This window comes from Saprolegnia parasitica, assembly GCF_000151545.1.
Source record: "Saprolegnia parasitica CBS 223.65 unplaced genomic scaffold supercont2.18, whole genome shotgun sequence".
Classification (NCBI taxonomy): Eukaryota; Oomycota; class Saprolegniomycetes; order Saprolegniales; family Saprolegniaceae; genus Saprolegnia; species Saprolegnia parasitica.
Window position 1 is genome coordinate 482935 of NW_012156412.1, and position 21255 is coordinate 504189.

The window sequence follows — 21255 nt, forward strand, 5'->3', positions numbered from 1 at the left end:
GACACTTTGGAGGTCACAACGCGCTACGTCGTTTGATCGGTTGACGCTGTGGAACCGAGAAATTAATAGACAAAGTTTTCTACTTCGATTTTCGTTTTCTTCAGACATAACCGTTCGGCTGATCGTGCCTCGAGGCGAGGCACGCCAGGGTACGAGGCATGAATCTATCTATCTCGACAATATCGATTGTATAAACACTTGGAGTAGAGCGTTTATGTAGTCCATCCCCTTAAGAGAGATCTCTGCTGCTTTAGTGGCTCGACCAAAGCCGCTCAACCGTTAGCAGCATCGAAGATCGAAGCCAAACCGGTGTGGAGGTCAGCTCCGGATAAAACGGTTTGGTATGCGGACGATGTTGGTATCTTGCGTCGCTTCGGGCGATGGCGGACGCAGCCAAGGCCACGTATGAGGACAAGTACCTGGACCTGCGCGAAGAGAACTTGGCGCTAAAGCGCAAGAAGAATGAACAGGAGGCGACGATCAAGCGGTACGGCCGATCGCTCCACGCGGCGCCTCATGCCATGTAGCATGTACACCAAGCTCGCGATGATCGAGGAGACGCTCAAGCGCAAGGAGCGCGAAGCCGGCCCCGAAGCCACATCGCCAAGTACATTGTATGCTAGCGTGCAGCAATTGACTCTACTTGTTAGCCAAAGCCCACGGGAAGCGCGACTTGGACACGGAGCGCTTTGTCGACGAGCTCAAGCGCGAGAACGCAGCGCTGCGCAAGAAGGCCCAGCTCTCGACCGAGGCGACGCGGCAGCTCAAGGGCCAGCTCACACTGCTCAAGACCAAGCACCCGGCGCGCACCAAGAAGGACGAGGTGTCGACGCCGACGGCGACTCGTAGCCATGCGCAGGCCGCGCCCTTGGAGAGCTATGCGCATTTGGCCCGTGACATGCACCTCGAGAGAAAGGCGAATCGCAACGTGGAGCTCGAAGACGCGTTAAAAGCCCGATTGGTGATCGCCGAGCGCCGTTTGCTGCAACTGCAAACCGAAAACGAAGCGCTCAAGCGCGCCGCCGACGACCACGACGACGACGGCGACAACAACCTCAGTCATCGATCGCATTTGGGCTCATTAGAAGTCGAGCAGCTCCAGCGTGAGCTTCGCGATCGGCAAGCGCAGCTCGTGATTCTGAACGCTCGCTTTGACAACCTCGAGTCGAAAGCCGTGGCGGAGCGCGAGATCCAGGTACCGATGGCACCATCCGAGTCGTGCTTCCAAACGACTCTATAGGAGAAAACGCTGGACCAAATGGAGAGCTTCAATCGCGTCATTCACCGGCTTCGTGCCGAGCTCCAGGACGCACAGATGGCCAAAGAAGAGCTCGAGAAACGGGCGGCCAAGACGAAGGACCTCAAAGACGAAGTCGCGATGCTGCGAGAACAAGTACGACCGAATATGGTCTCATGCAGGATGTGTTTTATCCATCGACGGGATAGAATGCCAAGCTGGAAGAACGCATGACGTCGCTCTGCGAGAGTCCGTTCATTAACGACGCCTTTCAGCGTAAAGAACGCATCGACAAGATCATCGACCTCGAGAAACAAAATGCGATGCTGAAGAAGGCCAACGAGACGCTTTTGGCCGACGCGGCCAAGCACGTGGCCGCGATCCAAGAGCTCCAGAGCACTGTTCGGCTCACAAAGCAAGCAAAAGAAGCGCTTGAACAAGAGGTCCTTCGGCTCAAGAAAGAGCTCGACGAAGAGCGCAACCGGCAGCAGTTCCAGCGACACCAACCGACAACGATTGTTGTCGAGGCGCCGCCGCAGGTCGCCGCTGCACCAGCCAAGCCTCTGCCCAAAGTCGCCAGTCCCATCAAGGTGTCGGTTCAAACCGAGACCTTCGAGCTGCCGCCGCCGTTATCGCTGCCGTCCAAGACAGAGTAGAAAGCTTGTCTACCGAATCCGAAGTATCCACGCCTTGTAGGGGCATGCCGGTGACTGCACGTCGCATGCTTGACGATGCCGCCAGCAAGGAACTCTTTAGCCCATTGCTGACCGACCGCGAGAGCAGGTTGGAGCTCTTGTACTTCGTGGCCAACCATTGAATAGCGTCCATGTGCTCAAGCAAAAGGTGCACACGCTCCAGATCGCCCACCTCTCGTCGACGCAGGAGCTCGAGCGCTGTGAGAAGATGCTGCAAGCGCAAACAAGCATCAACCGGGAGCTCAGCCTCGAGATTGAGGACCTCGTCTCGCGGAAAGACGCCTCGCATGGCGCGCTCCTCAAGAAGATCTCGACGCTCGAGCTCTTGGCCGAGCAGCGCCTCAAGAAAATCGCGGTGCTTGAAGCGCAGATTCGACAACTCAAGTACCTCGCGACGCACCAATCAATATCACGTCCAAACAACGAAGACAACTTGTCGTTGCCCGACAGCGACATGAACGGGGGCGATCACGACGGCGCATGTGTCGTCGCAGGCGCCGACGAACTCGACCAAGGCACGTTGAAACATTGCCTTGCGCAAATGGCGACGTAATAGGCGCATGTAGGTGAAAACCTCTTGGAGATTTGGGTCGTCTCGGCGCATTTCGAGCCGAAATACGTGCATGGCACGAGCTGCACCTTTGTGCTTTGCGACTTTTACGACTTTGAGTCGCAAACGACAGCGCTCCTGACCGGCAGCGACCCCGTGTACAACTTTGCCACGTCCTACAAGGTTGAGTTGTCTCTCTTGTGGTTTTTTTATACAAAAGTGGCGGGTAGATTACGGCCGATGCCTTTTTCCTGCGCTACCTCGCCTCGGACCAGCTTGCGCTTGAAGTCCACCAAGCGATCCAAGGCGATTTTCAGGTCGTCGGACGCACAGCACTGCCCTTGCGCCCGCTGCTCTCGAGTCGAGGCGTCTTGCGGGACACAAGTGTGTCAATTCGCCATACGTCGACGAACGCCATCATCGGCACCATGAACCTCGTCTTGCGCATGGCGATCCCTGTCTCGGAAACGTGGCAGTTGCATCTGCAGGCCCATCCTGCGGACCGCGCCTTCTTGGGCGACACACCGAACCTCGAGAGCGCGCTCGAATTGCACGACGCAGTGAGTCACCTTGGGCCGCTCAACGACCTCGAGGTGCGTCCTCAGCCCGATGGCGCTCAACTTGAAATGACAATACATGCGTAGATTGCAATCGTTGCGGGGCGCAAGCTCTATACGGCGTCGGGGCGTCCACCGAGTGCGTACGTCCACTACCAGCTCCTCGGGTTTCCAGACGTCTTTACGGACATTGCGTCACACACGGCGACGCCGTCGTTTGAACACAGCACGCACCGCTTCTCCGTCTCGGTCGATTTGTGCCTCAAACAGTTCTTCAAGACCGTATCGCTGGCACTGACCATCTTTGACGACAACGAGGCCAATGATGCGAGTGCCGAGTCGAGTGGTGGCGTCCTCGGGACGTGCGAGGTGCCGCTCAAAGCGCTCGCCTCAGGCGACGCCATCAGCGGGTGGTTCGAGGTCCTCGATCCCCGCGGCGTTTCGGCGGGCGAGCTCCTCCTCACGCTGCAGTGGAAGCACCCGTTCCAAGTCCTCACGGAGCTTGGTGCAGCCCCGGTCCATGCCAATGCCCTGACGCTACGTGATGTCCACGACCTCATGGGTCATTTTTCCTTCTTGCAAGACGGTCGCGTCTGCTACAAGTCATTTCTGATCTACGCCCACGCGAGTCTCTTTGTCTCGGCTGGCTTTCTCGAGGTGCTCCAATGGTTTCACTCGGCGATTCGGCACCTCATGCACGAAGCCCACGCGCACGACGTGCCTCTTGAGAAGTTCTTGGCCCTCGAGCCCAAGCTCCTCACACCGGACGTCTTTGTACAGCGCTGCAAAGCTCGCAACCTGATTGTGACACCCGACCACGTCCAGCTCTTGGCGTCCGTCTTGGTGAACCAAAATGGCTTCTTCCACGCGTCCGAGCTCGCATTGCACTTGGACCCGTCGCCGCTGTGCCAAGCGCGCTTTGTCGCCCAAAAGATTCGCGACACGATCCGCCTCTTTGAGCGCCAAGAGAAGCCGACTGCGCTGCTTCGGCCGTTCGAGCGCTACGACCCGACGCAGTGCTACTACGTGAGCCGCGCCGAGTTCAAGCGGGGGCTTGGCGTGCTCGGGTTTCACATCTACGACCCGCAAGAAGTCGAGGCATCGAACGAGCTACGCCTCGAGGCCTCGGTCAGTCTTAAGACACCGACACCCGCCGCGCCCGTACCGCCGAATGGAAAGGATGATGAAGAAGAGCTGCAGCCAAAAGCCGCCATCTCGAGCCGGACCAGATCGCATGTGGCGACGACAGAGTTTGAACAGCGAAAGGCGGCGTTCCAAGAACGCATGAAGACGGCCGCGGCTGCGAGCCAGCAGTCGTTCGTGTTGGATGCACCGACGCTGCCATCAACGGACCTCGCGGCGCGGTCGATCCAGCGCCAATTTCGCCGGACACGGTATCCTAGGCAGTTGGCACCTGCGGCTGAGGTGGTGGCGCCGAAGGACGCCGAGGCGACACCATGCACGATCGTTGACGTCGAAGTCTTTGTCAGTGGGCACATGGAGATGCACGAACACGTGACGAGCCAATGGATCCAGCTCTGTACGAGTCTCGACAACGCCCATGCAGGCGTACTCTCGAAGAAGCAGATGCTGCACGTCCTCAACCAGCCACCGGGCGTCTTGGCGCTCAAGCCCGAGCACGTCCAGCGCCTCCTGACGTACTTTACCACACCGGGGGCGCGCCGCATTGCGTATGCGCCGCTGATCCACTTTTTGCGGACGTGTGCGAGCGCCGTGCAGCAGACGCCGCCGTTGCTCAAGCTCCTGCAGACGCTGCTTCTCGAGGTAGTACTACCTATTTCTTACCATGCCCAGTACGGTCTGAGAAACGTCGGGGTAGGACGCCGACTACGCTTTGTTTGTGGACGCCGATAGCCGTAACTCGGGCGTGCTACCGTACGCCGCCTTTAGCGACCTCTTGCGCCACGTGTGCGTCGGACTCTCAAGCACGCAAGCCAAGCTCATCATGCAGCTCTTCGACGTGAGTGGGTTTGGCGTCGACTACCGCGCGTTCTTCCAGTATATACTCGCGCTGCCGCACAACGTTCAGCTTCAGAAGATCAAGGCCCGCCTCCACCGCCTCAGTACGCCCGTGCTCCAAACCATCAAGGTACTGTGCTGGTTGCTTGATGTACGATGTGCCATCGGTGGTGGTAGCTGGCGCTGGCCCAAGCCCGCCCGAATGACACATTTACAAAGCTGCAGCTGGCGACGTTATGGAAGCAAGCCAACGTCGTCGATCTCTCGTGGTCCGACCAAGCGCTCTTGTGGCAGTACGTCGACAAGCGCCAGGTCGGCAGCATTGACGCGGGCACGCTCTGGGGGCTCTTCACCCGCCCGCCGCCCACGTCCCGACCCCACACGTTCGAGCTCTTGGATCTGAGTACGCTGCAGCACCTCGCGTGGAACGCGCGGCGGCTTGTCGCACACGACGCGACGTTGCTGCTGCAAGCGTTTGCGCGCTACGACTGGCGCAAGCTCGGGTGCGTCGGGACGGACGAGTTTGCGGCCGTGCTTTTGCGCTCTGGGTTTGTCTTGCCGTCGCCCGCCGTGCAGAACGTGCTCATACCCCACTTTTACACGCACGGCAAGGTCCAATACCGCGCCTTCGTCGAGTGGAGCCACGTGCCGAACGTGAGTCTCCGAGGGATCGAGGCGCGGCTGCAAGCGCTGGCCCAAGAGCGTGCACGCGCCGAGAACGTGCCTGTCTCGAGCGTCCTCGCGCAGTGGCTCTCGTCGTTCGCACCGCCCGTGTCGCGCACAGCGTTTGCGGCGACCGTGCTCGAGACGTTGGTACTTCCGCTCTCGACCGAAGATGTCCGCGTGCTCCTCGAGGCACTGGACCCGGATCTGGTCGATGTCGTCGACCACACGCGCTTTGTGAAAATGGACTCGGGCGCCCCCGCCGAGCCAGCGGCCGTAGACGTCCCCATGCTTCTCTCGGTGCTGGGCTCGATCGTGCAGACGCAACGCAGCAAAGTCGTCTCGACGTTCGAAGCCTACGACGGGACCGATGCGGGCGTCGTCGAGCCCGACATCTTTACGCTCTGCTGGCGCAAGCTCGGCGTTGACTTGAGCAGCGCCGATGTCCATGCGATCTACGCCGCCCACGCCAAGGACAGACACTCGCTCGAGTACCGGAAGTTCTTCAAGCACGTGCTCCAGGCCCCCGAGACGGAGACAACTTTGCCACAGGAGACGCGGGAGAAGCACCACCGCCTCCTCGTCACAGCGCTTCAAGACGCTGCGTCGGCGGCGGATCCAGCCCTCTGGCGCGACTGGATCACCAACCTGAGCGACTACATGGTCCAGAAAGGCAAAACGGACGTCCCGCCGAGCAAGGTACCCGCGGTGCTCGTAAAGACTCTGCCGTCCCCAAGTCTCATCGAGCTCGATCGGTTGCGGCCGCTGCTTCCTGCGCTTCTCAACGTCAAGACGGGGCGCGTGTCCTTGCAGGCAGTGCGGTCGCTCCTCGAGCACGTGGCTCGGCCCATCGCCAAGACGTCGACGCCCGAGGCGCCATCCGGGGAAGGACGTAGCACAGAGCTCCAGCGAAGCTTGCACGTGTTGACGCTCTTGCTTCAAAACAGCATCGCGAGCGGCGTCGACTACCGTCGCGTCGTCGAGCAATTTGATGTCAATTGGACGGGAACGATTGCGCCGCTGGATGTCAAGGCAGCCCTCCTTGAGCTCGGTCTCAATATGGTCCAACACGGGCCAGAGAGCGTCGGGTACCTCGTTCAGCACTTTCGGCAGTCCAAGAGCGATTCGAACGAAAGTGGCGGCATCAACTACCTGCATTTGCTTCACGAAGCCCGGCAGGACGTCAACCCCGGATGGCAGCTCGACGAATCCCTCCGGCTTCGCATTCGGCTCAAAGCGGCGCTGACGACCGAGCGTATGACGCAGGACGCGTCGATCTACGCAGCGATCGCGCCGGCCTTTGCGCATTTCGATCGAGCCCAGCAAGGGTTCCTCACCCTCGAAGCGCTTGCACTTGGTTTGCACTCGCTGCACTACACTGTGTACAGCACCCTGTGGCATTTGTTAGTGGCTTGATGGGGTTTTAGGTCAATCGGAGACGTCCAAGGCCTCTTTGACGCCATGTCGGTCTTCAAGACGACCAACGTCATCTCGCGCGTTGAGTTTGACGCGTTCGTGCTGGACCCGTACCGGTCCGAGCTATTGGTCAAAGTCGGTGGCCAGCTCTGGACGTCCCCGACACTGTTTGCTGCTGTCTCGCAACGCTTCGCGGCGAGCGATCTGGGCACCGGTGCGTTGCCGCTGCAGACGTTCCGCGACGTCTTGGCCGAGCACGGCATCGCCTTGTCTTCGTCCGAGGTGCGACGCCTCGGACACCTCTTTGACGTCAACCGCGATCGCGCCATCTCATACAAGCTCTTTCTTCGGGCGATGGCCCGACTTCGTCCCTCCACAACGAGCGAGAAGGCCGAAGACGAGGCGTCGACGGTCACGGTCGTGCTGCAGCAGCTTCGCAAGCACCCTCGGGACGCTGTCCTGTCGATCTTTAGCTCGTTGGATCCGGATGCCCACGGCGTACTGCCGGTCGCTGATGTCTTTATCGCACTCAAGCACCTCGGTATTGTGCTGACGCCGCCGCAGGTCCGCGAGCTCGTGCTGGCGTTTCCCGGTGGCGACCGCAGCATCCAGTATGTGGCCATGCTCCAAGCCGCGCAGCAAGAGCCGGTCGCCCCGGTTACAAGTACAGACAACAACGACGCTGCGCGGCCGATTGTGGACCAGCTCAAGGCCTTTCTTCGCGACGCGGCGGCCCACGGCGTGAGTCCCGCCGAATGCTTTGCACACTTTGACACGAACGGGTCCGGTGACATTGACACACTCGAGCTGCGCAAAGGCCTCGTGAAGCTCGAGTTTCCCCGCGTCACGGACGATATTGTCACCTGGATCATGGACACGTTTGGCGTCCACGGTGTGCTCGACTACCGACACTTTGTGTCGCACTTGGTCGGGCGCACGGCTGACGTGGTGCTAAGCGACCTGCAAGCAGCCTTCAAGAAGGCGCGCGTGCATGCCAAAGACGTCCACCACCTCTTCCTGCGCTACGACGAGTCGTACGGCGGCCACGTGACGCTCGACCAGTTCCACGCAGTCCTTGCCGACTGCCGAGTGGAGGTACTCCCGATTGCATGCACCCTTTGCAGCACTCATGTCCATTGGTGCGAATAGATCAACGACAGCGACCTCCGTGTCCTCGACGAAGCGCTCGCGGGGCAGTCGTCGACGATCAACTACCGCACGGTTTTGGCGCGCCTTTTCGGCAAGTCCACCTCCACCTGAGGTACCGATAGTCTAGCGTCGCAACGTTCTGCAGTATGCAACGTCCTCGGCGTGCCTCTCAACGTCCATTGTTTAGTTAGTTGAAACGTCGACTAACTACAATCGCATCGTCCTCGCCACCTTGCCGTTCCCATGGCTTGTTTACAACGGTATAATAATAAACCGGCCGGCGCCTCATATTTTAATTCCATTTTCGTGATACGGTCCTGCCAAGCACCTTCTTTTTGTATCGGACGTCGCGGCTTTGTATTAAAATAGCGCCGAAAACCATCGCCGATGTGAAATAAATGGACCATGTCCCATGCCACGCGGTGGAAAAGCGACGCATTATAATGCTCGTCCAAGGCACCATGTATACAAACCAGTATATATTTAAAAAACGGGGCGCACGAAATCAAAATAAAAGGCCACGCACCCCACCAAAGCGCAGCGACCAACAAAGCCGCTCGGGCAACTCAAACCAATTGTTGCCAGAGCTCGCAACCCAGTGATCCAGAAGCATGTCGGACGAGCCGCAACCTATCGCTACGCCTGCCGCCGAGACAGTGGCCGCCGAGGAGGCCGCGCCCATCGTGGCCGTGCCCATGGAGCTCGGGCCCAAGGTACCGCGTCGAAATAGGCGATCACTAGAGTCATGGCCGATGCGAGTAGCACCCGCTGCAGCACAAGTGGGTGCTCTGGTACGACAACCCGAAGAAGAAGCTCGCGACCGAGAGCTGGGAAGAGAACCTCAAGCTGATTTACACGTTTGAGACGGTCGAGGACTTTTGGTGCCTCTTCAACAACGTGCTGCCGCCGACCAAGCTCTCGACGGGCAGCAACTACCACCTCTTCAAGGAGGGCATCCGGCCCATGTGGGAAGACCCGATCAACATGAAGGGCGGCAAGTGGATTCTCACCAACACGCGCCAGCGCCGCCCGCGCCTCGACGACTCGTGGATGCATGTGGTATGGTATTGTATGGCATGAGGCTAGAAGGCTCATGCTGCTTGGCGTAGATGCTGGCGTTGATTGGCGAAGCGCTCGAAGACGAAGATGACATTTGCGGCTGCGTCGTGAGTGTGCGCAAGTCGCAGGACCGTCTTGCGGTCTGGACCAAGACGGCGGTCAACGAGCCGTTGCAGCGCACGGTGGGCCGCAACTTTCGCAAGGTGCTCGACCTCGGCAAGAACGAAGTGCTCAAGTTCCAGTCGCACGCCGATGCGGCCGCGAGCGGCTCGAGCTTCCAGAACGAAGTGTACGTTTCTTGTGGTGTGGTAGAGGGCATCGAGCTTACATGGATGTAGGCTGTACGACGCATAAGCAAGAGACGTTGTACCAAGACACGTAGAGTAGTCGATTTAGTGCGTCGTGTCTGCTACGCCACCGCGTGGACAAGAGCTGGTGAAGTAGATACTAACCCGAAACAGTTAGAGAATTATATAACTATATAACCTTTTGATGTTGTCCACATGGCAATAGACACCATTTCCAGTGTTTCAGTCGCAGTGTCGTCTATATATCAACGTGTTCCGCGTTATCTCCCTTACAAAGAGTTCGCTTACGTAGCGCTGCCATGACATATCTTCTGCAAGGCCGTAGATGAGCGTCATGTCGTGATGCATCGTGCGCCCTATCCATCCCGTGGTGGACCCCACTCGCCGAGGGTTCGCTCGCTCGAGGTCGTACGCAGGCTCCTGTACTCGGACCACCCGACAGAGGAATGCAAGCCGTCGGGTGTGTTTCGCAGTGTCGTCTAGCCACGGAACTGCATTGCCTCGAACGGAGCCAAGTCACTTTTCTCGACGCGTTGCGCTGCCATGGCAAGGCCGTATATGAGCGTCATGTCGCGAGGCGGCGTGCGCCTCAGTGCATGAGCTCTGCGCATTATGCTTCAACCGACGGTGCGCGCAACTAGTCGCGCGAGAAGGCGCCATTTCGACGACTGATGTGTTGGCTAAGATCTGATAGCTGGTCGCTTTTGGTGCTGTTACCGATACCAGTTTTCACAACCATGTACTAGTATTAATACTTAGTAAACTTCTGGGACCGATGTGGTGCTCACGAGCCAAGGACTCGATTCCCCACCGCCGACTTTCATTTCCCATACAAGACAAACAGGGCGCGACGACGAGACGTTGGCAACGGCGTTGGCGTGCCACGCTCGCAGTATCGACACAGCTACCTCTGTCTGCTCTGCTTGCACATGCGACATGTCGTCGAGGAGGAGTAGAAGAAGAGTCGACTCTCGTTCAAAAGTGGCCTTGACGCGGCTTTATTCGAGGCTGAATATCCGCACCGTCTCGTCGTCGCTGGCCGTGACGAGATCGGCAAGCATGCCGTTGCGGACGATAAGGTCCATGTCCAGGATCATTTCCTGCAGGCGTTGGCATCAGATTTGTGTCGATGAATATGTAGTACCTGGTGGCCCGAGAGCGACCGCTGGAGCTGGCCGCTGCGCGCGTCCCACACGTGAATCATACCGTCCACCGTGCACGTGTACACAAACTAAAGAAGAGTTGTCGCATACAAGGGACTTCATCAGGTGCCAGCGTACCGGCTCGGTCGGGTGCCACATGAGCTTGATGACGCCGGCTTCGTGGCGGCACACGTGGCGGCACTGGTAAGTCGCGAGGTCCCAAATGCGGAGCTCGCCGCCCAAGTCGGCGGTCGCGCACCAGTTGAGCGTGTTGCAAAAGCCAGCACTAGGCAATCATCGCGTAAGCACACTAGCATCGTCGTACATGGCACTATACCACTCGACCGAGTTGACGGCCATCGAATCGTCGGCCGCAATCGTGCCAGCTGCCGCTTCGTTGGTCGCGTGCGAGAAGACGGCGAGCTGGCGCTTGTTTTGAATGTGGAGAAGGCGCGCCGTGCCGTCTTGGGAGCACGAGATCATGACGGGCTGCTTGGGGTGGCAGAGCACGTTGCAGATCGGGCCTTCGTGGAACTCGTTGCCGCGGAAGACGTGCGCGCACTCGCCCGTCTTGGGGTTCCAGAGACGGACGGTGCAGTCGGCCGACCCAGTCGCGATCATCTTGCCCGAGCCCGTGAACGAACCGCACGTGATGCTGTCTTCGTGGCCAGCAAACACGTGCATGCATTCGCCCGTGGCCGCGAGCCACATCCACGCCGTGCCGTCGCCCGAGCCCGCGAGGAGAACGTTGCCCTAGCAGGCATGAGATACAGGGCTTGAACGACGCGAGTAGTACCTTGGCGTGCCACTTAATCCACTCAATCTCCTGCGACGGACCGTCGAGCGTATGGAGAAGCGCGCCGGTCTGCACGTTCCAGACCTTGACGATACCATCGTAGCCGCCGGTCGCGGCGAGCACACCATCGCAGCTAAAGCCGACGGCGACCACCGAGTCGGTGTGGCCCTTGAGCACGTGCTTGATCGAGAGATCTTCGATGCTCCAGATCAGGCCGACGTCGTCGCCGCCGCCGCTGAGCACAATGTTCTTGTCGAGCGGGTGGACGCTAATGGCGTACACAGGGCCGTTGTGGCCGCGAAACACCTGCGTCGCATGTGAGCATCCTGCCTGGAAGCACGTTGAAGCGTACCATGCGGGCGTCGTCGACAATCTCGGCCGAGACATCCGCCTCGCCATCGTCGTCGCCGTCGACCTCCATGTCGTCGTCCTCATCTAACATGCAAGTCTCGCGTGCATGCATCGCCAGTCGCCATGTACCTGGCACGTCGCCGAGCTCATACTCCTCCGTGACTTCGTCTTCGAGGATCATCTCCTCGTCTTCGAGGAGCACATCTTCAGTCTCAAGGTGGCGGGCGTCCATCAGGCTCGGCGGATACGAAAATGGCCGACACCAATCAGCCCTGTCTCGCACCTAAGTGAGCGACGTCCGTATCCGGCGGCATAGCTCCGTTATCCGGATGACTAGCAAGCCGAAACGCTCGAGAAAGGCCACCGAAGTCGGTGATCGCCAAGCGGCAAGTGCTACGAACAAGACCTTGGGCGAAGAGAGCTCAGACGTTAGTGCAGAGGTGATTGCAGCAAAGATGTATCGAGACTCTGTGGTAGTCATCGATCTCCATGGCGACGTGCAGATCCAGTTACCGGTATTAGTATTATCTCGACCAGACCCTTGACCAGACCCTGGTCTACCGGATCTGGCACACGTACCAAGTGGATAGCGCTGCATCGGCAACAAAAGATGATACAAGAAACACCATGACGCCGTCGTATTGCATTAAACGAGCTTCAGCTTCGCCGTGACGGTGTCGAGCCACGATTCGATGATGGCGTTGACCTTCTCGGGGGTTTCCCACAGAATCCAGTGCGACGCCTCTTCGACGTGGCCGCGCACGAGGTTGGGGACGAGCGTTTCCATGCCCTTGCTCATGGACGGCAAGAGTGCTTGGTCGCGGCCCGCGCTCACAAAGAGTGCTTCGTGTGGCACGACCACGTCGACGTGCATCTTGTCTTGGTTGTCGAGCTCGCACGTCTTGTACCAGTTCAAGCCGTGCTGAAAGCCTTGGCGCATGTACTCGTCGACCATAAACTGCAAGTCGGTCTTTGAAAAGTTGGTGCGCGGCGTCTCCGGATCAAACTCAAACTCGGCGAGCGCCTCCATCGCGCTGCGCACGTTTGTGGCCGACGCCGGGCGACGCAACTGCTTGCAGCCGTACACGAGCTGGAAGAACTTGTGCGGATTCGCCTCGAACGCCGCAGCCGTGCCGTCCTGCACCAGGTACAGCTGGTACGTCAGCGACGGAAAGATCGCGACAAAGTCCTCGAGGGTCAATCCTTGGGGCACGACGTCCCAGAACGGCGTGCAGATCGAGCCCACAGCTAGCACGCGCGATGGCTCGAAGAGCGCCATGCACCACGCTGTCATGCCACCCCAATCGTGGCCGATCACGATCGCCTTTTCAATCTCAAGGATATCTAGCGAGTACTTTTCTTCAGACAAACGCCATCGCGATGAGCAGGTCGGCATACCGAGAAGGTCGGCGTAGCCTGCAGCGACGGTCTTGCGCGTGTACTTGGTGAAGTCGTCGGGCGATGTCGTGGCGCCAAAGCCGGGCTGGTCCGGCACAATGAGGCGGTACTTGGCTCGGAAGTGCTGGATTTGATGCTAGCACAAGTTCACGCCATGAGCCTTGGAGAGCTCCAGGGAGCAACCAACGTACCCGCCAGCCCCACCAGAGATCGGGCCAGCCGTGCAGCAGGAGCATTGGAATGCCATCTAGACGTGCAATAGCATCAGACCACGCGCATCAACGGCGCATGTACCCCGGGGACCCACGTCGACGTAGTGGAGGCGGACACCGTTCTTGAGGTTGACGTACTTGTGCTTGTAGCTGGGGTCGTAAGGGGATGTCATGGCTGCAACGTGGCCGAGGTCAATTGACAAATGACTTGAGGAGAGTCCTTGCGCATCGTCTCGACGCTTAGTTAAGCTGGCTGTGCTACGTCATCGTGTCTGCATACCAACAGTTGTCTGCCTTCGGCGGCATGTCGCGTGCGCTTCATGTTTGATTGGCTCGTCGAGAACTACCGGTAGCCCCTCCAATTCACTCGCTCTGCACCGTATTCCATCGCCCTGCGTTTGCACACGATGTTGATGCCATGGTACTTATTCCAAAGCAGCGTTTGAAAGAGTCGCGGACCAGAAAATCTCAGACAAGTCATCTTTCCACAACCCTAATCGCCATTGTCGCATAGTGTCGTGCTCCGAAACGACACGGCGAGTCGTGCGTCGTCGTCGACTTTCTCCAGGACCAGAACGTAGAGCAGCTACGGTGCTGCTACTGTACTGTAGTTCACAGCAGTCCAGGCATACGTCAGTGATGTAGTGCCCCAAAGCAAGGCTCATGAAGCGACTTCACGCAAGGGGCGCCATCGCTCGCTGCTTGGTGATCACACGATCCAGATGTTGTCAGCTACGGTCGCACGAGCAATCCCTTCTCTCAGCCCTTCTCTCCGCTTGGCTACAATTCAACTCAATCCATTGTCGAATCATCATGTATGTTTATGCTATCGAAGTATGCGAAACGAATCAATCAGGCGCTAAACTACTGTACCACTGAGCTACAGTACACTGGGGCCCGAGGTGCGCTTACGGTGCCACAGCAAGCCCGAGCTTGGCGACGACCTTGGCGAGCCAGTCGTCCATGATGGCGTTGACTTGGTCCGGGGTCTCCCAGAGCACCCAGTGGCCACCTTCGTCGACGAGGCCGCGCGTGAGGTTGGGCAGCAGCTTTTCCATGCCAACGCTCATGGCGGGCGGCAATGCAATATCGTGCGTCGCCGCAATGAAAAGTGCGTCGTGCTGCAGCGTAAGGTCGAGCCCGACCTTGTCGTCGTAGTCCATTTCGACCGTCTTGTACCAGTTGAGGCCCGTCTGGAAGCCTTGGCGCTGGTACTCGGCGACGATAAACGCGAGGTCTTGGTCCGAGAGATTCGACTTCTTCGTCGACGGGTCGAACTCGAACTGCTCAAAGTGCTCGAGCATCGCCTTGAGGTCAGCGGACACGGCGTCGGGGCGGTGCGATTCTTGAAACTGGAAGATGAGCTTGAAAAGCTTCTCCGTATCGGCTTCGAAGCGGGCGGCGGTGCCGTCCTGGACGAGAAAGAGCATGTACGTCATCGTCGGCGCAAACTTGACCATGGTCTCGAGCGAGACCTTCACGGGCGTCAATGGGCGGTACGGCGTGCAGATGGCGCCGACAGCTACGACACGCGACGGCTGGAAGAGAGCCATGGACCACGCCATGTTGCCGCCCCAGTCGTGCCCGATGACAATGGCCTTTTCAATCTGCAAGTGGTCTAGCACACTCGTGTCAATGCGGAAATGAGAGGGCAGCTGTACCGAGCAGCTGCGCGTACACGAGCGCGAGGTTCTTCCGGCGGTAAAATGCAGGCTCTTTCGGCGACGTCGTCGCCCCAAACCCTGGCTGGTCCGGAACGATGACGCGGTACGTCTTGCGAAAGTGCTGGATTTGAAACTAGAATGCGGGAAGGAGTGTCATACCAGACGCGCCAGATCCAACGCACCCGCCAGCTCCACCACAAGTCGGGCCAGCCGTGGAGCAAGAGGAGCGGTACCGCATCTACTCGTTCAAGCATCAAGTTTGTGCATTGAAATGGCCCACCAAGCTCGTACCGCGGGGCCCCACATCGACGTAGTGGAGGCGAAGGCCGTCCGAGAGGCTGAGGTATTTGTGGGTGTAGCTCGGGTCGTAGGGAGACGTCATGCGAGTGCGGCTCGTCGGCGTCAAATCCAAAATGAAACAAGGGAGCGAGATACCAAGGACCGCAGGTTTAGCTAATTCCCGCAGATTGCACAACGCGACAACATCTGATTTCGCATCTGATGTCGTGCGCTTTTTTAATGTGTACCCAAGGCCATAATTATGGCCTTGACGTTACGCACGCTCGTCATGTTGGAGATGCCCTGGGGCATTTGCCATCGCCACCATCGAGCAAGCACTGCAGCTGTGCCGCGTCGATCTTGCCCACCGCTGCCGACGGTACTAGTTGTAATCTTCACCTCGCCTCGCTACATCGCGCGTGCCAAGTGGCAGAGATAGGATGTCATTCATTCACTCGGTTGCGGGAAAACGAGGGAAAAGCCGCTGAAAGAGTTATGCTGGACATAAATGTATCCTCGTGGTTGTAGTCTGACGAGTGATGGCGTCGAAGCAGCGGCCGACGGCACCAGATGTTCTTACATTTTGGCGCGGCCTCCCAGGGACGCCAGCCACGACTTTACCATCGCGTTGACCTCGTCCGGGAACTCCCAGAGTACCCAGTGCGTACCGTTTGGTACGTGGCCGCGGGTCAAGTTGGGCAGCCATTTCTCCATGCCGGCGCTGAATTCGGGACGCAAGACCGGATCCTTGCCGGCCGAAATGAAGAGCGCGTTGTGTGGGATCACGCGTTCGAGCCCATGGGCGTCGATCCAGTCGAGCTCGGTCGTTTGGTACCAATTCAGGCTTTTCGCAAAGCCTTGGCGAGCGTACTCGGCCACGTAGTAGGCCATGTCGTCGGACGAAAGCGGAAGACCACCGGGCGCAAACGCCAGCGTCGCGACGGACGCCATGACGTCATGGAGGTCCTTGCTCGGTGCATTGAGCGGCAGACCACCGTACGCGAGCGTAAAGACGTTTTCCGCATGTGCGTCAAAGAGCGCGGCGGTCGACGGCGCCTGGAGGAGCAGCTGGTAGCGGAACGACGGCTTCACAGCGGCAATCATCTCGAGCGGCACGTACGCTCGAGGCTGCGGGATGTACGGCGTGCAAATGGCCCCCACGGCGAGGACGCGGGATGGGTAGAATTGGGCCATGGCCCACGCGACGGCGCCGCCCCAGTCGTGCCCGAGAAACACGGCGCGAGGCAAACCCAGATGATCTAGTCGCTCACACATCCGTGTGCATGTCTGTGCGTAGACAGTACCAAGAAGAAGCGCGTAGTCGTGCGCAACGATCGACTTGCGGTAGGCTTCGTACGCGTCCGGCGACGTCGTGGCGCCAAACCCGCGCTGGTCTGAAAATGTGTGAGAACGCGGCGTCGGGGCAATAGGAAGAGTACCTGGGACGATCACGCGGTAGGTGGCACGCAGAGCCTGGATCTGGTGCTAAAGTGCAGATGCATCGTCATCATGAGAAGGACAGTCATGTCGAGATAGCATCGTAGGATTACCCGCCAGCCCCACCAAAGGTCCGGCCAGCCATGGAGCAAGACGACTGGGATCCCGTCTACATGTCGATCCTGCCGATACCATCAATGTTTCCATCAAGCGACGCACCACGAGGGCCCACGTCGACGTAATGGAGGCGGATGCCGTTGAGATCGGCGTAGCAGTGCGTGTACTCGGGGCTGAACGGGCTTGCCATCTTGGACGGATATCGTCGAGTGGCCAATCACAAGACGCATCCGGATGCAACGTAGCCCATGATTGGTTCATCGCTGAAAAGTGCAATCAACTTGAAGCTGACGCCGTCGACGGCCACGCCGCCGGATCGCTGCATCCGCCTTGTCTGCGTGCGCCCTTGGACAAGATGTCCTGACTACGAGTGAAAGACGAGAATGTATTCAAGCACTCGTGGGTACTATATACTTGTTGTGATTTGGCGATCAGAACGAGAGCGAGAAGAGGTCGCGGCAGGCGGCGACGCCGTCGAGGGCCATGAGGCGCGTCTCGCCTTCCTTCACCCACATCGTCTCGTCCAGCGGCAGATCGGACAGTGTGACGACAATGAGCTCGCGCGTCGTCTTGTGGCGATACAGAAACTCCTCGGCTTCGTAGAGCTGCGTCATCTTGAACATCGTGCGCGACGTCTTGTAGCCTGCTTCGGACGCCGCGAGCGCCGAGAAACCAATGACTTGAAGAGGTCGCAAGTGTGCGGGGCGCGACGCACGCAAATTCTCCAAGATGCGTCCAAGGTCGGCCAATACGACGGTGGCCATGCGCTCGAACTCCCGGGTCCAGGCCGGAGTCTTCTCGATATGGTACAAATGCAGACCGAGTTCGCCGTCTTCATCGGTGGCTGCGTCAAAGACGCCATTTACCAAGCCAGCCTCGTCGATCTCCTTGCGAATGTACGCGGCCCACGTCGCCTTGGTCACGGGCACGACGATGCAGCAGCCCAAGCCATCGTAGATCATGCCAAACTCGGGGTGGAACATGTACCACTGGGCCATGGCCTCGGGTGTCAGCGGCGTGTCCGTCGGGTACATCTCCTTGTCGCTGGCAATGATCGCATCAAAGTCGCAGACCGCAATTGGGCGCGGCAGTGGCGGGCGACCCATGCTTCGAAATTGCCCAAGCGATTCGATTCTTGTATTTTATTGCATACACTTATCAAGATATATATTTAAATATCGATTTACGTTAAATAGTGTTTGAAAGTGACCTCCAACCACGACAGCGCGCGCTGAAGGTCAAAGACCGTGCCTTGGATAAGACACCTTTTCTCTACATGCAGAGTGGCGTCTACACGGCGCGTCTCTCTACAATACTCTTGGCAGGCCGAACAGTGTGCAGCTGAAAGGGGTCTTGCACACTAATATCTCCCACGGAGCATGACACTATTTCTATGGCTGCCGTTTCTGAAAAATTAACCTGCTCAACACTATACAAGGATGTCTTGACTCTTTGATTTAATTTTATGTATTTTAAACGCGTTGCATGCGGTCAAAGGTCAGCCCATGTTAACTTCCCGTCGAAGGGTTGCTGGCGTCGGCTCCTCAGAATTCAATCGCGATGGCATCGGGGGCCAACTTCTTCCGGGTACGACGGCGCCTTGCGGACGCTGGCCGCTCATGCAGACGACGCGTAGGGCACGTCCTTGGACCAGGACAGTCGGTTTTCAATCACCACAAGAAACTGTTGGCGAAAATGAAATTCCCGGCGTCCTTTGGGCAGAAGGTACACCTCGCAAAGGTCAACAAGGAAGTAATACACCAATGGATCACAGAGAAGATGCACGAGGTACTGGGCTTTGAAGATGACATTGTCGTCGCCATGACCATCAACCTCTTGGAACCAGCCAACGCGCTGGAACCATTGGATCCAAAGGAGATGCAGGTCGCGCTCACGGGCTTTCTCGAAGGCGACGCGGCCGCCTTCATGGAAGAGCTCTGGAACCTCCTCTTGAGCGCCCAAGAGAACCCAACCGGCATCCCGCAAGTCTTCCTCGACAAGAAGAAGAAAGAGATGGAGCTCAAGCGTGCGGCCGAGCAGGAGCAACGCGAGAAGATCCAAAAAAAGATCCAGGACATGCATGTCGCGGCCAAGACGCACGCGACTCAAGTCCGCGATCGCCAGCCGCCGAGTCGCCGCCCCGACTCGCGTGACCGCCAGCCCCCGCGTGGCCGACCGCGCTCCCGCGAGCGCCGCGACCGGAGCCGTTCCCGCGACCACGGCCGCCGCCGTCGGTCGCCCAGCAAGAGCCCTCGCCGACGCAAGCCGTCGCCATCGCCCCGTCGGCATGACCGCTCCAAGAAGACCAGCGCCTCGCCCCGCCGCAACGATGATCGGTCAAAGAAAGCCAGTGCGTCGCCTGCGCGTACCAACGAGCGGCCAACGAAGGCCAGCGTCTCGCCGCGGCGCAAGGACTCGAATGTGTCTGCCAAGGATCCTGCGACACCCGAAGCCAAGGCGCCTAAGACCCGGTCGCCCAGTGCGGCGAAGGACGTAGCACCGACAGAGAAGTCGGGTAGCTCGCCGGCAAAGAAGGACCAGATGTCCACGCGTCGGTCGCACTCCAAGGACCGCAAACGTCACCGGAGTCCGGACCGGCGTCGCAGCCCTGATCGTCGTCGCAGCCCTGACCGTCGTCGCAGCCCTGACCGTCGTCGCAGCCCTGATCGTCGTCGGAGCCCTGATCGTCGTCGCAGCCCTGATCGTCGTCGGAGCCCTGATCGTCGTCGCAGCCCCGACCGTCGCCGTGGCAGTCCCGGACGCCGTCACCGCTCGCGAAGCCGTGACCGTCGGTGCGTCACGATAGTGTCCTTGGTAGTTTGCGATAGGCTAACATTCGCGTGGTAGATCGCCGTCCAGAGACGAGTTTCAGCGGGAGAAGCGCCGCCGCAAGTCGTCGGCGGACGAAGAGTCGCGGCTCCGCGAGAAGGCCGTTGCGTCGCTCAAGAAGTAGGTGCATGTACTCCTCTTGCCTTTCACCCTTTCCGTAATCGTCGAAATAAACGCTATTTCACGGTCAATTGTCGGTCATTTGAACAGCAGGGACAACGGTCACACGCTGTCACTGGTGCCGAACCACGGTCAATCAATCGTCTCTGGGCCTTTCAGCTCAGTGACAGCAACGTCTATCCACGTGGCAGATTGTCCTTTGACCTTGAGTCCATGACGCGCCGCCAATGACTAATCGCAGTCCTGGTTCCACGAGCCGACAATCGCTCGAGGAGGCCATCGTGAGCGCACGGGTTCCGGGCGTGGTGGAAAGTCTTTCTTGCTGCGAGACCTGAAATTGAGCTTGGATAGAAAAACTCAAAGTTGGACCCATCCAAACGATTGATGTTTGATTGGCGACAACTATACTATTCATCGAGTTGCGTCCCAACGCCAAGCAGCCGTGGTTCGTGTACTGATGATAGAGTAAAGTGTACATCGTGGCGATGGACTGCTCTTACTGACGTCGTCAGTCGCCTCTTCGATTGCCCAAGGTGCGACATCGTCGATGCCACAGCCAGTGCATACGACATCTCGCCGGATGCACCGATCAGAGCCGTCGAGTAGTGATATGCCTTGATGGTCTGCTTTTGTCAGTGACCAACGATGGAGCTTCGACGCCGGCCCACTCTTCCACCTTCGGCAAAACCCGTCTGTATCAACTGCCATGCAACGGCTACAAATGTAGTCTATATGGCCGTTCCGTCTTGAAAATTCATTCAGCCACCTATACCTCTGGACTTATCCAGCGACTCGATTGACCTTTACAATAATGCATTCCACGCCATTTATCAAACGACAGGCCTACTCGACCGCAATGTCGACGGTCGGGCGCAGCTGCAAGCACTTGTCCAATACCTTGTGGATGTTGTGCGCGTGGAAGGCCTCCAAGCGTGCGTCGCGACCGGCGAGCGCCTTGGTGTCGACGTGGACAAACGCCTGTTCGGTCAAAATGTAGTCGAAGCGCGGCGCCCACTTGCGGCTCCCGAGACGCGCGGTCGTCGAGCAGTTGTCGACCATGTAGGCGACACCCCGCGCATGCATGTACGGGTTGAGCGAGTCGGTCGACTCGATCACCGACTCGTTGGCAACCTCCGAGTAGCAGTGGCCGTGGTCCAAGAGCACGTCGATCTGCGCCATCATCATGGCCACGTACGCACCGCTCGTAAACGGATCGAGCGGAATCTGCGACCGCGCCGCGCGGACCTTCTCGCCGACCTTCCACGTGAACGTGCCGTCGAGCTTGCCCATGGGAAA

At 58.7% G+C, this 21255-nt stretch overlaps 9 protein-coding genes across 9 annotated transcripts; 3 read left to right on the forward strand and 6 right to left on the reverse strand.

The window, feature by feature from the left end:
- Positions 1–377: 377 nt before the first annotated feature.
- Positions 378–8382, forward strand: SPRG_06036 (hypothetical protein). The gene is made up of 14 exons (XM_012344602.1): positions 378–487; positions 528–607; positions 651–1195; positions 1241–1393; positions 1447–1889; positions 1934–2020; positions 2059–2447; positions 2499–2665; positions 2713–3075; positions 3127–4824; positions 4880–5149; positions 5197–7064; positions 7110–8193; positions 8248–8382. The coding sequence occupies exons 1-14, from the start codon at positions 381–383 to the stop codon at positions 8356–8358; spliced, it is 7365 nt and encodes a 2454-aa protein (XP_012199992.1). The 5' UTR covers positions 378–380; the 3' UTR covers positions 8359–8382.
- Positions 8383–8797: 415 nt separating this feature from the next.
- Positions 8798–9824, forward strand: SPRG_06037 (hypothetical protein). Its single transcript, XM_012344603.1, has 4 exons — positions 8798–8960; positions 9010–9306; positions 9357–9595; positions 9645–9824. Exons 1-4 carry the CDS (start codon positions 8859–8861, stop codon positions 9658–9660), a joined length of 654 nt encoding a protein of 217 aa, XP_012199993.1. The 5' UTR covers positions 8798–8858; the 3' UTR covers positions 9661–9824.
- A 759-nt stretch (positions 9825–10583) lies between these two features.
- On the reverse strand, positions 10584–12145 carry SPRG_06038 (hypothetical protein). Its single transcript, XM_012344604.1, has 7 exons — positions 12033–12145; positions 11905–11987; positions 11553–11858; positions 11094–11509; positions 10895–11042; positions 10759–10845; positions 10584–10714 (listed from the first exon to the last, which is right to left on the reverse strand). Exons 1-7 carry the CDS (start codon positions 12133–12135, stop codon positions 10613–10615), a joined length of 1245 nt encoding a protein of 414 aa, XP_012199994.1. The 5' UTR covers positions 12136–12145; the 3' UTR covers positions 10584–10612.
- A 347-nt stretch (positions 12146–12492) lies between these two features.
- Positions 12493–13705, reverse strand: SPRG_06039 (hypothetical protein). The gene is made up of 4 exons (XM_012344605.1): positions 13596–13705; positions 13493–13548; positions 13302–13437; positions 12493–13247 (listed from the first exon to the last, which is right to left on the reverse strand). The coding sequence occupies exons 1-4, from the start codon at positions 13684–13686 to the stop codon at positions 12550–12552; spliced, it is 981 nt and encodes a 326-aa protein (XP_012199995.1). The 5' UTR covers positions 13687–13705; the 3' UTR covers positions 12493–12549.
- Positions 13706–14309: 604 nt separating this feature from the next.
- Positions 14310–15579, reverse strand: SPRG_06040 (hypothetical protein). The gene is made up of 4 exons (XM_012344606.1): positions 15469–15579; positions 15360–15415; positions 15175–15310; positions 14310–15131 (listed from the first exon to the last, which is right to left on the reverse strand). Exons 1-4 carry the CDS (start codon positions 15557–15559, stop codon positions 14422–14424), a joined length of 993 nt encoding a protein of 330 aa, XP_012199996.1. The 5' UTR covers positions 15560–15579; the 3' UTR covers positions 14310–14421.
- Positions 15580–15905: 326 nt separating this feature from the next.
- On the reverse strand, positions 15906–17211 carry SPRG_06041 (hypothetical protein). The gene is made up of 5 exons (XM_012344607.1): positions 17113–17211; positions 17007–17062; positions 16896–16941; positions 16761–16850; positions 15906–16715 (listed from the first exon to the last, which is right to left on the reverse strand). Exons 1-5 carry the CDS (start codon positions 17198–17200, stop codon positions 16033–16035), a joined length of 963 nt encoding a protein of 320 aa, XP_012199997.1. The 5' UTR covers positions 17201–17211; the 3' UTR covers positions 15906–16032.
- Positions 17212–17368: 157 nt separating this feature from the next.
- Positions 17369–18130, reverse strand: SPRG_06042 (hypothetical protein). Its single transcript, XM_012344608.1, has one exon. The coding sequence runs from the start codon at positions 18114–18116 to the stop codon at positions 17442–17444; it is 675 nt and encodes a 224-aa protein (XP_012199998.1). The 5' UTR covers positions 18117–18130; the 3' UTR covers positions 17369–17441.
- A 575-nt stretch (positions 18131–18705) lies between these two features.
- SPRG_06043 (hypothetical protein) lies at positions 18706–20022 on the forward strand (the record flags this gene model as incomplete). Its single annotated transcript, XM_012344609.1, has 3 exons — positions 18706–19588; positions 19635–19806; positions 19858–20022. The coding sequence occupies 3 exons, from the start codon at positions 18706–18708 to the stop codon at positions 19961–19963; spliced, it is 1161 nt and encodes a 386-aa protein (XP_012199999.1). The 3' UTR covers positions 19964–20022.
- Positions 20023–20802: 780 nt separating this feature from the next.
- SPRG_06044 (hypothetical protein) lies at positions 20803–21240 on the reverse strand (the record flags this gene model as incomplete). Its single annotated transcript, XM_012344610.1, has 1 exon — positions 20803–21240. The coding sequence occupies exon 1, from the start codon at positions 21142–21144 to the stop codon at positions 20803–20805; it is 342 nt and encodes a 113-aa protein (XP_012200000.1). The 5' UTR covers positions 21145–21240.
- Between the last annotated feature and the right edge of the window lie 15 nt (positions 21241–21255).